Genomic DNA, 18,244 nt, shown 5'->3' on the forward strand with positions numbered 1-18,244 from the left:
ACCATCGGGAGACAGATGTTCCTTTCTTCTTCCTCTGCGGTTCTCTTTGTCATGTCACATGACAAAAGTTTGAAACTGGGTTTGAAACCAGCGACGGCTGGTTCATTAGGGCGATATGGGCGACGCACCACCAAAGGGAAAAGAGAGGGGGATCTTTTTCTATCCGTTTCTACTAGAAGCTAGTAGCTTCTACAGTAGTTTGTCTTGATTCTGAATATCATTGTCCAATCAGCGTCAAGTCGTGTTCTGTGGAGAACTGCCTCTTTTGGACGTTTTAGTCTGGTGGAAAATCGTCCAGGTTGTTCTGATAGACTTACATGTAAAATCTTGACTGTGTGTAGCAGCAGGCTATGTCAAATGAAATAGAAAGATAAAAGTAGCCTACACAACAAATACTCACACTTTTAGATGTAAATGTACAGTAATAAGTAGCCTAAATAGTTGTATCCATTGCACATTATCCACACCAGTGCCACTGCTATTTATGCTGGATTTGCTGCACCTAAATGAAATGTAGGCCTGTGTGATAACTGAATCAGATGATAGTGAGAGTCAATTTGTTTTTTTATTTATGCTAAAGTAGTTGCCTTTACATCCAAAGGTGTCTTTGAGGGTGAACTGATAAATGGCCACCCATACTGTTGATGATCCCTGTGGAATCATACATTTTCCATTCATGTTCATTCATTGTAGAGCCAAACACTATCATCGCAACAGTTGCCCCCCTTTGGAGATTTGTCAGGAACCGCCATTGTTTGAAACCCACGCATCTTTCAAGCCACTAAGCTCTTCTTCAAAGATAGACACATTGAGGTGTGAATGCTACACTGTAGCTTACGCTTGGATCACAAGTCCTCCAGCAAGTTTGCTCACTGAACAACCTGTGTTACTTAAGTACAACTCAAACTTCTGTTACTTAACCATTTGTTTTTCTCCAAACTTTGTTCTGTTCTGTTTCTCTCTGTCCTCAGGCACCTGTCCTAGTGGACGCCACTGGCTGTGTTGTGGGAGTCGTTAATAAATTAACTCAAATAAAGTTAAAGGTACCCAACGAAACGTGAATCAAAACAATCTGTTCTTTGTTTATTTTCAAAATTCCTCGATTATATGGTTCCTTGTAGTCTAATAAACATGTTGAATCACTTGAATGTCTTTCCTACCTTGTAATTTCTTCGCAAAATTATATTTAGCTAATGTTTTGAAAACAACAAAGATGTGTGAAACGTCACTATTATGTGCTCCGCAATGACGTAGTACGCGATTTTCGGGGACCACCTTCTCAAATTTGCTCTAGAGCACATACTAGTGGTCAAAAACTACATTGGGTACCTTTAACAGTAACAAAACAGAGGACTGTTTGATCCGTCACGCGTCCTGTCATCTCCTTTAAACACACCTGGCATGCCCATGGCACCCGCCAAGTCCAGCTTTCCAAAAGAGATCCAGTTTCTGTAAACAATGCTAGACAATGAGGGTACGTCTGTGCAACGCATTAATGCATAAATCAGCCCCTGCATGCCAGATATCTCCGTCTTTGAAATGACATACACACAATTTAACCCTCTCATTTGGACCTCTACAATAACAGCACAACAACGGGGTGACCGCACAGAGATACACGAGCAACAGGGATCAAAGGAATAATAATATGCTCCAATAAGTTAACATTTAGAAGCCTAATTACATGGAAACTTTATCCTGCCAGTTTCAAGTCGCATCACAGCACAGCCAGCAGGGGCCTGAGGCAGACAGCAGGCTCACATTTGTTCAGAGCACAACCAAGAAAATTCATAGAAACCGTACATGTAACTTATTATCAATCTTATTCAGATTCTGTGAGGAATGTTTCAGGCGACATTGTTTAAACAAATTGCTTCCAGGCTGCTACGTACAATGGATGATTGGATGATTCGATATTTAATGAAAAGAATACATATTTACCATTAAATCAAATCCAACTTTATTTGTATAGCGCATTTCATACACAGAGACAACACAATGCGCTTTACAGAGAGCAATGGGGCGGTTGTGGTGGTGGTGGTGGTGGAGGTTGGGGGGGGCATAGCTCCCACCCCTACAATTTCTACATACCTTACCTTTCTCTATTCTGTCAGAAGAAAATAAAGCAATTTCACACAATTACTATCCCAGTGGTGAGGTCAGTGGTTCAGTTTACATTAACATTTTTACTAGGGCTGACAATTTAATGCATTAATTAGATCAATTAATAATGCAGAAATTAACATATTCATGTAATTAACACAAATTAATATTTTAAAAAGTATTATTAGTATTATTATTTTGTTATTATTATTTTACTTGTATTATTATTAATCTTTTTAATAATATTTAATTTTGCCTAGTGGACCCCGTAGGGTACAGAGAGCAGGCAGCACAGAATGAGCAGGCTAAGTCTACCTCAGACAAATTTACAATCTTGGTCACAAAATGAATTGCTATGGACTGCAGGTCAATTGCGGTGGTAGAAGACAAAGGCTTAATTGAAGTGTTGTAAATTACATCCTTCAATGCAGCTACAAGCTGGTATCAAGAGGCACAATAGTTTCAAATATACACAGATGTATTGGCAAATATGTTGCTCAGACTCATTGATATAGTAGCTTTACACAAGTTTCATAATGTTTAACAAACAGGGCACCTTGGTGAGGCTGCCCATTGCTCCTGGCTGCTCCTGGAGGTAGACGGCTTGGATGGGTTAAAGGGTCACTTCCCCAATTAGCATTCAGCTTAGTACTGTACAGTGGTGGCTGGTCAATATAGAGCGATGGGCGGTGGTGAAAAGTGAAAGTTTTTATTATTATTATTTTTTAAATATATATACATAATAATTACTCATTCAAAAAAGTTGTGGTCATCAAAGTTATGGCCTGGTGGTTTAAAAAGTACAATACCGTGTAATATATAAAATATAAACCATTATGTTTGTTTATATCTCTCTTCTGTGAATGAGACGAGACATTAGCCCAGGGGCTATAGATTTTCAACCCTTTCCAGTGCATTCAACAAAGCGAGAACATAACGGGATAGTAACCCTTAGCCAATGAAAAATATCTCATGGGGCTGAAGATATTATCGCCCCTAGCCAATCAAGAAATAATATATTTCCCCAAGCTGGACTGCAGTCTGTCTCATTGCACCCTCAAACACGGTAAGTTGAGGCTGCTTGATGCCATCTCACTATTTAGCAATGATGATGAAATAGTACTTGTCGTTGTAAAATAATGTGTTAGTTAGCTACATTTTCTAAGATTAGTGTAGCTTATTGTCATAAAAACTGTAAGGTTATTTATTATGATCTCCATGTCTGATAAATGGATGAGCAGGTGATGCTTGCTCACGTTAGTTAACAAGTGCTAGCTAGTAACATTAGCTATGCTAGTTAACGCTAGTGCAACATGTTAACTAGTATACGATTAGTTGTAATTGCCATAAAGATCGGAAGATTTTTTGTTAGTTATGATCTCCATCCTTAATAAATAGATGGCTAGCAAGCAGGTGACGTTTGCTAGCTAACGTTTGTTAGACAGTGCTAGCTAGTAGTAGTTAGCTAGCTAGCTAGCTAGCTAGTGCAGCAGCACATAGTAGCTAACGTTTTACATCTGCTATAAAGTTAGCTCCATAACCTAACATGATATGATTCACTAGCATTAATAGCAGCTAGCAACTAGTTGGCTTTGTAAAATGACCAACAATTTTTTAAATGTGTGGATGCTAGCTAACTAATCAGCAAACTAGACTGACGTTACTCTACACTAGTTTGACAGAGCGGTGTGCTGCTTTGCCATTTTGTCTTTCACAGGCAATCCTGCAAAGTCTAAAACCACCAGCCTCTGTCCCAGGCTCTCTCCATCACCAGACTGCCCCAAGCCTCTCCTCACCAGACTCTGCCTCAGACATTCCAAGTTCTGTGCCCTCTCTTTTGAGGTGAGTGTGTGAGACAGTATGTTTGTGGGTGACTAAAGTATCCTTTCTGAGCATGTCAGAGGCCATACACTGTATTCTGTTGTCTCACATTCTGTTGCAAAGTCTACAGTCGCCAGCCTCTGTCCCAGGCTCTCTCCATCACCAGACTGCCCGAAGCCTCTCCTCACCAGACTCCTATGCCAAAGTCATATGCCCCTTTTAATGAAATAATGTTAGATAAAAATTGTTGGTGTTTCACCACACCTCAGCACCATAACTTAAATACTGGTGCACCATTTCTTCCATCATCTTTGCGAAATCAAATTGTTTGTTCATTGGTTCTCTGTCATCTGGATTTATTGCTCAGGGTGTGGTGGTCATCTGCCTCTAAAAGCCTACTCAGGAAGTTACAAATAATACAAAATAAAGTAGCTCGACTGTGCTGCTCATCTAGGGCTAATGTGGCTGAAATGCATTTGGATTTTGAAAGTCTACTGCTGGAATCACACATATGTGGCCATCTGTACGAACAGAAAGGAAGAGTTGAAACCTACAGTAAACTATTGAGGAGGAGGAGGCCAAAGCAGCTGTTGCCACGTAACATCTAAGCTTTGCGGCACAAACGCGTCCTCGACTTTTAGGATCGAGAAGGTGAAATGGAAACACCAAGTCACCTGGGAGAAACAGACGGCTAAGCCTGAAGTAAGCGCTTTATTACTAACAAGGCAATTTAGATGCAATTTTATATTATAGGCCTACTGGGCTCCGTTTGAATTCAGTGAACAGAGGTGAACAATGAACATTCATGGCTAACATGTTGTCTATGAACTGAGAGTCCTTCTGTGATCAATGATAATTTTCAGGCTGATATATTTTCAATCTAGTACCTTACAACAGTATACACTTTCAAGTGAAAGGGCCTCCGGTAGCCTATTCAATTAATTCATTCAAGACTTCTCAGATTATTATCTTATGTTTGCAAATGTCTGTGGCAAACCGAAAGTTAACTGAAAAAAGTGTTTGTGATGTTGCTATGTTCGCTGAATTTGAATGCACCTGGGGTTTTATGAGTTAGTGCGAAAGACACGTTCATTTAAACTGAGGTCCTTACACTGGCTTCCTGTCTGTCAAATAATTGACTTTAAAATACTGCTGTTGGTTTATAAAGCAGTGAATGGTTTAGGACCAAAATATATTTCTGATCTGCTGCTACGTTATGAACCATCCAGACCTCTCAGGTTGTCTGGCACATGCCTGCTTTCTGTCCCCAGAGTTAAAACAAAACATGGAGAAGCAGCGTTCAGTTTTTATGCTCCACATATCTGGAACAAACTTCCAGAAAACTGCAGGTCTGCTGCAACTCTGTTCTTTTAAATCAATACTGAATACTTTTCTTTTTGCCGCTACCTTTTATTAAATCAAATCATTATTAATTCATACACTGCACAGTAACCTTTATTCCTGTATTTTATTTTTCTTGCATTTTGTTTTAAATGTCCTTTTTTGCATTTCGTTTTATATGATCTTTTATGTGTTGCACTTTGTCTTTATGCTTTTAATGTTTCATGTAAAACACTGAATTGCCTTGTTGCTGAAATGTGCTATACAAATGAACTTGCCTTGCCTTAAAATAATTTGTGATTGCGTTTACTTTAAATCTAGAGTTGTATAACAATAATATTTGTATCATTTATAATATATTTTATTATAATGTATGTACTATAAGTAGTAGTATTATTTCTAATTAATCAATTGCATGTATATTTACAATTAATTAATTGCAATTAATTGCATATATTTTTTACTGAGAAAAGCCCCCAAAAGATGATATTTCAATTATAGATGTAATCAGATTTTTTTTAATTGATTGACAGCCCTAATTTTTACATTTTAGTAATTTAAAAGACACTTTTCTCCTAAGTGACTTACTCTAGACAAATTTACTTATTGTAAGTCAACCAACTGTACATCCCAGTCATCGTCAATAAAAACTGTCGATAAGAACAAGTGCCACCAGCTGTCAGAGAGCTAGAGAACACACACTTTAATTGCAATTCCTGAATGAACTTTCAGGTTAAGTCTGGCTTCGTGCAGCAATTATTTCTGTTCGTCATACTGTAGCATCGTCATTCTATCACAAAACAATTTGAACTTCTGCAAATCATATAATAAATTAGGTAATTAAAGTGAGGCACAGCACTGTCAGTATCTGTTCAAGTATCTACCAAAGATGCAACATTCCGTAGACCACAGTACATTTAAACATGCATACAGCAGAGCCACATGACATGACAGGAAAATGAACACTCATCTGACGTGTTAAACTGTACCATTTCATTTTAATGCATTCACTCATCCATCACTGCACTAACTCCTGAATTTTACATACAACCTCCAGGGAGGAGAAGCACAGGGCTGGTGTGTGGGAACATAGGTCTGGTGTGTAGGTACCCAGGTCTAGTGTGTAGGTACACAGGTCTGGTGTGTAGGTACCCAGGTCTAGTGTGTAGGTACACAGGTCTAGTGTATAGGTACACAGGTCTAATATGTGGGTACTGTATTCCACAGTGGCTGAATCTCTAGGATATGTTTAGTCTTCCAGATATCCTTGAGGACACACTTAACCATAGGCCCTCCTATTTTTAAAATTCTCCAGAAAAGATAATCATGTCTCTAAATGTTCAACGCTCGGTGTCTGTGAAACACAAATCCCCTGACAGGCCCACTGGGAAGCCAGCAAAGGGAGGCTTTCAGCAGGGTTCAGAGGAATAAATGACAACCACAGTCGTCTCACAAGACAGTCAATGCACTTCACATTGAGTGTGTATGGGGTGTGTGTTACTGTGTGTGTGTGTGTGTGTGGGGGGGGGGTGCAAGTACTTTGAAGTAATATTCGTCAAATACAGCACCCCACTCCTCACTTGACGTGGTGTCATATTTTGCTCAAGCAGCAGTTTCATGTGAAAAGTGTTTAATCTACTGTACATGTCGCTAGTGCAGTCCAATAATCCATTTTATTTTACATTTAAAGTTTCCACTGTACAAGAGTTTCAGGGTTGAGCTACAGCATCCCTGTGCCACGACTGACCATCAAACAGAGAGCGATGCCACAAAAGGATCCAGGAAGACCCCTATTCATTCATGACATACTGTATGAGCATATTCAGTGAGCATTGTTTTAATTGGCTAATGGCCTAATTAGCTTCTGTTACACTTCTGAGTGTAATTAGTCAAGCCAAGTCAAGTTTATTTATAAAGCACATTTCATGACAGGCGTAGACTCAATGGGCCTCATTCACGAACGTAATTAATAATTTCTTAAGAAGCATTTCTTCTTAAACTCCACTTACACCGTTTCCAAGAAGATTCTGGCATTCACCAATGTTCTCACATGTGGAAAATAAGAACATAATCTACTAACAAAGAGCAGTCTTAAGTAGCCTACGGACATATTCATGAGAAAGACACATTCATTTAAAATCATTTGTGATTGCGTTTACTTCAAATCTAGAGTTGTGTTACATGTAGGTAATAGGCTATATTAGGAGTTATATATAATAGGCAATGTTACATAACAACGCAAGGCATTGTGGGACGTTTGGGACAGCTAGGGTAGACTAGAGCCCAAGTTGTAGTAGTAGATTGGGATCGACGTGGTTCTTATCCAACTTAAAAACATGGTGGAATGGGGTCCCATTCGAAATTCTCTCTTCTCTCTTTGCCCACAGACAATCTCAAGATATGACAGCAGACCCCGTTCATAAACCTATCTTTGGTAGAAAAAATACTCACTAATTTTACCACAGGCACCTCTCACTTTAGCTTAGCATAAGTGCAATTCACTATTCTATACTTGATCACATTCTGGACATTCATATAGGTCTTAGCTCAAATTTGAGATATAGTTCGTCTTTCTACCATATTATATATAGTATATTTGAGGATATTTGAGTTTACTGGAGGTGCTGAAAATGTCAGTGAGCGTTTCACATACAAAACAAGAGACACATCAGACAGTAGCAGTATGCTAGAGGTACACCGAGTGAAAACTACAGGTATTGTTAGTTTTATATGACCGGAAGACCTGATATGAATATTCAGAGACTTAACTTTAACTGCATGAATTCCTCATTTACTTACAAGACACTCGTATTTCGCATTACATACACTGATGACACTGCACTCTAGGGAAACCGAACCACCAAGCCAAGCTGCTATTGTGTTACTCCGCCTCCACATGTGTAACATCAGTGATGACATTATTTTAAAACTAGCCAAAATGTTGAATGAATTGTCTGAGCCTGCTCGGCACATTGGGTCCTGAGCAATGCACCTGCCACATATCAACTTCATACTGTTGTCCGGTTTTGTCATTTATTTTTTCGATATAGATTTATTTTTTTTACATTTTAGATTTTTGGATATTTGGCATACAGTCGGAAGACAGACACACAGTCACCGTCCATCATAGGTTTTACGTCATTAAAGAGATTACAGACACAACATCTGACAGGGGCATGGTGGCGCAGTACTTAGCATCGTCGTCTCACAGCAAGAAGGTCCCGAGTTCCTGATTCCCGCTTGGGACTCATGAGGGGTATCTCCTCAGGGGTTGGCAGGTACTCATGTGGGGTATCCCCCGGGCCTGTGTGTGCGGAGTTTGCATGTTCTCCCCGTGTTTTCAAGGGATTCCTTTCCCATGTCCGCAACCCAGATAGCAAGCGGATCTGGGCCATATACAGGCCAGATCTGGCCCTTGTGGCTTAGTTCCGGCCCATATATGGCCCAGAATCATTACACATCCGCTTGCTATCTGGGAAGGGATTCCAACTCTGATACGGGTACACACATAAATACAAATATGCATATAATGTAGAGTGCATGCTACATGTAGAGATGACGAGCCTCGCTTCAGTTAACCTACACATGTGAGCATGGGCTTAAAGTCAATCAATCTACCAGTCAATAGACACTTGCCTCAACAGCGCACGCAGGCACAGTGTTATGTTTCTCATCTCTTGACATCAACAAACTGAGGAACCTTGCAGTCTCTGTCGAATCCCTCTCATCTCAATAGATCAATAGGTAGCTTTCAACCTGAACGACAGACATCTTCAGAGGGTCAGAATAGCTCACCAAGTCATGTTTACAGATGAGGTCTCATGACTGATGCTACTTTTTAAAAAGTAGATGGACACACGCGAGTGCCAAAGTGGCGAGTGTGACCTCAGTGAAGCCTACACAAGATAATGCTGCCTGAGCCCTGACTTACAGAGATACTGTAGCTGCCCAAGCAAGTCTTTACCTTAGCTAAGCAAGTTTTCTGGTGTTTGAACTTCAACTGTATACCTCTTCCACACAAAAAAAACTGTTAAAGCCAATTTATACTTCGTCGAACGACACTTTTGAAAGTGTCGACAGACAGAAATGACCTCACTGTCGACACTTTTTTTGTGTCGGACAGGGGAGTCTTGCACCTACCAAACTTTCTAATCACGCCATCACTTTCGTCACACAGCTGTGATTGGATAGCTAGATGGAAGGCACGTTCGTTGCCATGGATCAATAAGTCATGCGTCGGCAAGTTACCATGGAGGTGATCAGACACTTCGCTTAAGTATAAATGCTAAATGTCGGTTGACACTTGTCGACTGAGAATAAATTAAGCTTTAGGCTTTGAGTGTCCAGGTAACCTCGGCTTCTAAGAAGGGAAAAGGAAGCAGATGAGCAAAGAGTTGGATACGGGCTCCTCGACTCGTTCAGATTCGGTAGCGAGGTCACCGCTCTCTCTCACCTCCCGGGAGTAACCATTGGGGGGTGAAATGGGAGACGGAGCCCAGAATGTCACTAAAGGGCTGGTAGCTGGAGGATGACCAGCGGGACCGGAGCTGTGACTGACCCCCTCCCTCCTTCCTCGGTTCCTCACCTCGCTGTCTTTTCGTTGCTTGCTGGGGTACCTATGCGCCTCCCTTCTCTGCTCAGGGTTACCCCGCAGTCCTTGGGCACCGTTGTCAGTTTTACCCTTCTGTTCTGTCGGTCAACAGTAAGTTCACTAAAGTTTGATCAATTTCTATGATTCATGATAACGGTAGACACTGAAATGAAGGTCTCTCAATGGGAATTTGAAAAGTGTTCTGTAGTTGGGTTCAGAACTAAAGCTTTGAAGTTTAACAGAACGCACATCAGAGAATAAGAATGCATGATAGATTATTGGTCCAGGACCAACTCATCTATGATGATGTCAGCGCCATTTGATGAATGAGTTCATTTTTGGATGGCGGCCTTTTGAGTGGATTGGCCTTGGGCAAATAGAGAATTGAATGGGCCGGGATCACAGATAGATGGACTGCAGTTATCTGTCAATTTTGCTCTTAAATACTGCTAGGCGCCTTAATAAATCTAGATTCATGACTGGCGGCCCGAAGTTCACGCGGTAAAGAAAAAAGAGAAACGACAATAGCAGTGTTACCTTTGTATAACCTTGACTTCATAAGATCCTCATTCATGGTCTGACGTCTCCTACACGCGTTTTCATAAATGACAGTAAAGAAGAAATATGAGACCGATTTATCCTCTACTTTCCCCTTCCCCTCATTCCGGCCCTCAGCACCGACGCCCTCTCATGAATCCTAATGGACAGTGTGGGCTTTGCTGGGAAAGGCGCCACACATTCGCACCAAATTGATTTTATTCACTGTGTTTATGTTCTTCACAATACAAACAACCAGCTCATTGAGAAGTAATCAATTGTGACAGGACAGGACAGCCCATATGAAGCCTGCATGGTCTGACTGCCCCCGAATATGCATCATCTCCACTCCTGGCGTGCTCTCTACCGGATTAATCTGGCTAGTGGGCCAATATTGGAGGACAGGGGAGCCATTTCCTGAAGTCTGAGTCTAAATCAAAACGTGCAAAACGACGTTGAATGCGTAGCTTCCACCCCTCAGTCAGCTCCTCTCTCATGAACAACAGTCACCTCTCCTGACACCTGACTCCTGACCCCCCCCCCCCCCCTTTGTTCCACAGACTGTCTGCCCACACAACCATCCTGTAATCGATTTCATCGCCTGTGCGAGTCTAGCCAACTGACAACACAGTTATGTCCACCCCCCACACACACTGACTACAAGAGACAGTGATTCACTGTTCTCAGTGCTGAAACGCCTACAGTAGGCTAGGAGTTGTGTGGTACGCTGGCATTATCTTTTTAGGGTCCTGATTTGAGCGTGAACATTTGAACATGCCCCAGTGGCTCCAAATCAACGCTGAGAACAGATAACAGGCTCAGAGACCCCTGGTAAGGACCGGGGAGTAGCCAGGGTTCCTCTGGGACAGGTGACACAAGGCCACCTGCAGATGGTGCGACTGGACAAGGCTGACACAGTCTACACAGTTACTGTACCATATCAACTTAACATGCGTGCGATGCGTCGTGTGAATCACGTGTGATTTCTCTTGTCTACAGGGTTATTTTCTACCCGTCTCGGTGATTTGTATGGTAATGTACCACACGTGAAGAAGCATGTGTAAAACATGTTACTGTATGTCTCTGAATCCCTTTCCAACTACAGTACAGATGGGCTTACCGGCACTTACAGAGAGTTGCAGAGTACTAAACCTCAGAACATAATCTTTTCATTATTTTGATTATAAGAATTTATGTCTCATGTTTACAAGTTGAAGGTTGAAAAGATCCACACACTGGATTAATTCACCCAGGACTCTTATTACAAACAACGTTTCAACTGCTCAGGTCTGACGTTGTTTGTAGCCAATAAAAGAGTACTGGGAATACTGGGAGTATTAATTCAGTGTGCGGATCTTTTCAACCTTCAAGTTATTCTACATATTGATCCAGCACCTGGCCTAAAACAGGATCGGATGTGCGCACATTTACTCTTTTTGATGTTTACAAGTCAAAATCCAATTCACAGCTTGAGCACCATACGACAGTCTCCTCGCCTCGTGAAATAGAAGCAGCTTACAGAGCGGCCATATTTTGTTTCTTACAACTGTGAAAGCGCAGAAAAGGAAAAAAAAGAACAAGTGGGTCACTTGGAGCAAACTATAAACAGATGACTGCTGGTTCTGCAGCAGAGAAGTGATGCACTGTCTCGGCAGCGGGCACAGCTTCCAGAGACTTCTATAAGGGAACACAGCAGTGTTTTGATTAAACCTCCCACTCAAAGACCCACCACTGAAAACAACCTGCTGGCTACCCAGCATCTCAGGGGCCAGACATATCCGTATGTTGTAGATATGGTCCCACCTACCACATGGCACAACACAACCAAGGAGACGTTAAACCTAGTATGGAGACAAGAACAGCACAAGCAATTCTGTGGCTAATATCATATAGTGGGGTCATGTTCCAATGTATGAGTCACCAAGCTCAGATAGGCTCTTTGTCAAGGATTGAGAGGGAACAGGAGCATCAACATCCGCAAAGGCAGCATTTTTGGGGACCTTATGTGCAGTGATACCTTTTAACACAAGTGACACCATCCACAAGGACAGATGACAGAGAGACTTCTTAGCATCAACACCTGTCACTTTTTCAGCTGCAGTTTATAGCAGGAAACTTTGATGTCAATGTCAATTGCCTGATTTAGGCCCATTCCAATGTACAGTCGAGAGTGAGCGTACCAATATTACATCACATCAAGAACTAACCCCTCGGGACAAACACATAACATAAATCGGTAAATTAAAATTAAAATATGTATCCTTGGGTCTGATTGGCATTTGGTAACATCGTAATTAATGCAAAATGAAATGCCCTTCACCCGGTCAGAAAGCACCAACAAATGTGTTATTATTCTAGCCAGGTTGACCCTAGTACATGCATGCTAAGTGTGTGCTGTGCAGGCAGAGAGAGCAAGGCAGTCGGAGTCCGTGACACTGCAGGCATTCCTGTGACTCAGGGATGTGCTGTGTAGTGAGGCAATGCAGGGCTAAGGGCTGGAGAAGTTAAGAGCCATCTGCTCCAATTACAATACAGATGCATCTCATTACACGCCTGCCACCAACTGCCTCTTTCTCTCTCGATCTATCTCTCAGAAACACACACGCACAGACACAGTTTCTTTCTCTCTGTCTCTTTCTCCATCTCTCTCTCTCTCTCTCTACCATATGAATATAATAATCCATACATCTCTCAGAAACACACACACGCACAGACAGTTTCTTTCTCTCTGTCTCTTTCTCCAGCTCTCTCTCTCTACCATATGAATATAATAATCCATACAGACTTGCATACATCCATACAGACTACACAGTTTTATGTCTAACGTGACGTGACTATTAAGGTCTCGTTGATCCTGTCATGATCTTTGGAATCCCAGCGTTTTATACTGCAGTCACGGCGTGCGTAATGATGCTTGGACAGCCAGCGGACAACATCGTCCGAATAGAAGTAGTTCGGCTATCGGCGGCTATGTTAGTAGGCCTACTGTGGCTGGTATGACGCTTTTACATAGTGTATTTAAATTCTTCATTGTATTCCGCAGAGCCTACTTTATATTAACAGACACTGATGAGACGAGTATGTGTATTTCGGCCTGCGCGTGCGACTTTTGGTTATTTCGAAAGCAGCTGCTCGTTCTTTAGTCGACGCGTTGGTTGCCTTCAAATGTGATAGTAAGTGGTATTACGGATACTTAAAGCTACATTTACAGCAGGTTAGCCTCCATTCTATTGTGTTGCTTCAGCCTAAACCACAATAACCCTATAAGAACCAGTTTTCATTTGACTCTGGATGACTGAATGCGCAATAGCCAAGTTCAGCATCCGCTACAGTGGGTGCCCTCCGCACATGGCTACAAAGAGGGGATTAGAATTTCAGAACGTAAAACATAAAACGCAGAGGCAAACGCAGAGGCAAACTATGTGATCATGACAGGTCAGGTGGATTAGTTGGTTACGCGAGCAACCAGATCAATAGACTTATCTATGGAAAAGTAACATAATTCACGATATCCAAACCGTAAAGGTTTCTAAGACTCAAGCCAAAGGAAACTAATATCCGTATGGTAACATACTGTAAAGTTCACACAACACGGAGAGATAAAACAAATTAGAACATCCCGCTCCGCACAACAGTCCTCAATGGGACAAAATATTCTTTGGAAAAAACGCACAGTGCTCACCTCTTCCAATTGCTTCATATGAGTAGCAAAGAAGCATTGCGAGCCGTACAATCATTCCACTGTGTCTTTTCATTCCCAAATCCATGTTGAAATGACAAGATGCTGCCGGCGGTGTCCTCTAGCTCCGCAACAAATAGCGCGCCTCTCCTCTGTGATGTGCTGTTCTGAGCGCCTTCGTGCGGTGCAGTGAGCAGTTCTAGCACCATCCGGCTGCCGACCGAGTGCCGACTCCAGGAACAGTTGAATACATTCAGCCTCGAGAGGAACAGACACACCTACACTCAAGCCTCCGTTTTGTAGGGGATATTTTTTAAAGTGGCCACTCACAAACAACTGAATACCTCAATATCCTCGGCTGAATTCAACAATTCAAAATCTAAATTCAGAATCTGGGTGTGACGTATGAGTCATCAAGCTGCCCTATGAGCAATAAGAGAATAGCCTAATTGTATTGTAAGGATTTAGATATACCTACTGGCTTATGGCGTAGGGTGTCTTGTCATGCAGTTCCACACATCTACAGTATGACAAGTTTAAACTGCATAGCTCCCAGACACTCCATCCATCAACTAAAAAGGACAGATATACAGTATGGCAAAGCAGGATGGATACACTAACCTTAACCCCACATCACATATGCGCACACGCACACACACACACACACACAACAAAGAGGCCGTACACAATGTTGTTGTTTGGCAATCAATGCCAGGGTCAAGTCGTCTCACCTAGGCTACTGTAAAGAATTATTGCGCCACGTTCCTCATGTTCTGTCATTGAAACAAGGTCAGGTCATGTTACAACGGTTAAACTCCTTGCACACAGTGCTCTGTCAGTCGACACATTATCACTTTTGACAATATATAGGGAGGCGTGTTTTTAGCCACTATTAAATCAATATAACAGGGGATGTTTCTGGGAAGAAAATATAAGGGTGGAGCAGAGAGAGAGAGAGAGAGAGAGAGAGAGAGAGAGAGAGAGCTTGGGTACAGAAAGCTTTGTGCGTGAGACAGGGGATTTCACATAGTCCCCGTAACCATCACAACCCGGTGCACATCTGACAGACTACACTTCAGGAACCACTGAGCTGGCCATATCAGATGTCCTCACAGGTAAAAGGCTTTTAAACAATACACAGGAGTCTGGCTGACAAACAGGAGAGAACTTGAGCTTCAAAGGGCCCCGGCCGATTTGCTCTACACACTGCTGCAGTGTTCTGTCAAAAGAAAGTAGGCCTACAGTAGTGTGTGCTGTTGACTGGCATGCCTCCTCCTGACACCAAAGTACCTGAAAAATCTTCACCAACTGTGATTTCAAGGACCAAGCTTGAATTTTACCATGGCGTTCCTGCGAAATCGCTTGACAATGGACATTTGATGCATCTCAATGTGTAGGTTACTTTGTAGCAGGCTAGTTTTATATAATTAATTCAAAATGATTGTTGTGGTGACCATTTCCGCCCACACACATCATTTGGTGTTACGTGCTTGGTGCTTCCGGTCTATCAGTGTTGTGTTGTCTAGTGAATGACGCACGTTGTGTGCAGCCGCTGAGCGAAATCCTTTGGTCTATTCTTCTAACTCCTACACTGGTGATCCTCCACGTCTGTCTCCTGGATGTCTCCAGAGACGTTTAAGTGAACATGACGGATAAGGCCGCTCCTCTCAAATTACTGGAGTTCTGGGAATCGTCGGCCTGGTACGCCCAGGATAGTCGTATTTTGTGGAATCCGTGGTGATCTCCCGACGTGCGAACTGTGCTTTCGTCTGGGTGAACCAGGCCGACGATTCCTAGAACCCCAGTAATTTGAAAGGAATGGCCGTAGCCGTTCACTATAATGTCTCGGGAGACATCCAGGAGACAGGCGTCGATGATCGCCAGTCCTCATAATTCGAAAAATGATCAATGTCACTGCTTATTTACACCCTAGGAATCCTGGATAAACATTTTAGTAGGCCTACAGTACATACTGTGATGAGAATGATTTGTGGGACTCCGGACTGAGCATAGATTCACTGATTGACTGAATTGACTGGTTTAAACACAGGTGAGACTGATTAGCAGACAAGACTGGTCAGATGAAGAGATGCAAATATGAACAGTGACAGTACCTGCTACAAATTAGGAACATGCTGGCCTGATCTAGCTTGAAGCTGTACTAAGCATTTCTTATCTACTAGAGGGTGACTAACACATTTCAAAATACAACAAAGTAAAACTATACTGGGATACCTCCTTCCCACAGGATAAAATGTGCATAAAGGCCAAAAGCTAAGCTAAGAAACTATGGGGAAGTATGTATGAGGTAGAAGGAGGAAGAAGAGAAATTACAAATACATGAGTCTGTCAGCAGAACTGCCTTGACCATGAAGTCACAAAGTTACACAAAGCGCAAGTCTAACAAGTTTCCACAAAATGTTTAAGGCACCATGAGGGGTAAAAAAACGAATCCAAAGACTAAACAATGAAACCAATGTATACACTCAACAAGTGGAGAACAAAAGACAAAGCTTACAAGATCGCCCAGGAACCACCAGGGACACCGCACAGCTACAGGAAACAATGAACAATCGAAGAACTGGACTGATGGAGCTACATGGAGGCTACAGTATATATACACAGACTAACAAGACAGGTGGAAACCAATCAAACAATCAATCAGTGGTACAGGTCTCTTCTCAATCAGTCAATTTGTGTAAAGTGACCAAAAATGTGGGAGGAGTAGGGTTTGATGGGTTTTACAGTTTTTGAGAAAAACAGAGAGATGAGCTTCATAATTCCTGCCAGCTCAAAGCATGGAAGTTTCTACACACTTGGGCCTACGTTTTGGCGGTGTTTGCAAAGTGATAGCACGTACTGTACGGCTGATTTCTTATGATTTTTTTTACGTTTTAAACTTTAGAATTGCTGTAGTGCCACCGACAGCTAGCCTCTCAGGTGTGGGCTGCTCTTTCTCTCACACAAAATTTGGTATCGAAGCCAAGCGGTGCCGATCTCTGTGCAGTTTCAACAGCGGGAAGCACCAGAGCCAGCACTCCATGGTACAGTAGCCATCCCAGATAGCAAGCGGATCTGGGCCATATACAGGCCAGATCTGGCCCTTGTGGCTTAGTTCTGGCCCATTTATGGCCCAGAATCATTACACATCCGCTTGCTATCTGGGATGAGCGTGGGCGGGGCAAACAGGCTGCTTTTTATCCAAGACATCATCTCCGGAACGCGGTTCCTGTGCCACATGAGCGCAGAGAAGAGCATCCTACCCGCACGGAGAGTGTACATTCCAGACAGCAATCCGATCAGGGCCATATACAGGCCAGATCTGGCACTTGTGGCTTAGTTCCGGCCCACATATGACCCAGATCCGCTTGCTATCTGGGATCCTGGTCCGTGGAAACCTATGGCCCCTCTATGGAAGCCGCTAACGGCAGCTCCATCCACACATATGGTACGAGACACGTGGAGCTGTGTTTCAGGTGCCATCGCTTAAGCTGGGACTTTGTCACCATGAAAGTGGCTCTCCCCCTCCTTGACACGGATTTCCTATGCATCCATGGACTGCTGGTGGATGTCAAAATGCCACCCGATCGTCTATTCTGTTCACGTGCGTGCGTTTAGGGTTCCTCCAGTGCATTCTGAACTTGGTAGAGCTGCTTTTTTCCATGATGCTCCTTATACCTGGAATACTTTACAGCAGACTCTAAAGCTTGAGGTAATTCCTTCAATCGCAGAGTTTAAATCCATGGCTTTTGACATTTGTACTTCGACCTGTAAATGTTTTTAATTATTATATTTATTGTGTATTGTTTTTGTTCTGTTGTTATTTACAGTATGTATTTGTGTGAAGTCGTCAACACTGTAAATGAGGGAAACCTCAGTGCTTTACGAGTATAAATAAAGGTTTGAAATGAAATTAAACGAAACACTCAGCAGAATGGACTCCATCAGACTGTCCAGCATGCTCTACACCACAGACGACTTCCTCCGCCACCTGGCCCAAGTTCCCGGACCTCCCTCAGCCAACCTTCTCATCATCCACCGCCAAGCATGGGACAGAACACTCCACTGCCACCAACGGGCCACCGGTTTACACCTGAGCCCGGCGCCTCCACCTGGCCAAACTCTCCATCCCCAAGTGGGAGTTTAAGAACATGAAGTGCCTTCTCCCCTCC

General features: G+C 42.6%; 1 protein-coding gene across 1 annotated transcript in view; it reads right to left on the reverse strand.

Annotated features, from left to right (window-relative positions):
• Positions 1-17,555, reverse strand: part of cntnap3 (contactin associated protein family member 3) — a gene marked incomplete at both ends in the record, with an annotated part of 128,697 nt that extends 111,142 nt beyond the window's left edge. The window contains 2 exons of the mRNA XM_084442528.1: positions 15,749-15,958; positions 17,471-17,555. Of these exons, the coding sequence (XP_084298654.1) occupies positions 15,749-15,958; positions 17,471-17,555 (295 nt within the window). The remainder of the gene's footprint in view (positions 1-15,748; positions 15,959-17,470) is intronic.
• Between the last annotated feature and the right edge of the window lie 689 nt (positions 17,556-18,244).

This window comes from Borostomias antarcticus, assembly GCF_949987555.1.
Source record: "Borostomias antarcticus genome assembly, chromosome: 8".
Lineage (NCBI taxonomy): Eukaryota > Metazoa > Chordata > Actinopteri > Stomiiformes > Stomiidae > Borostomias > Borostomias antarcticus.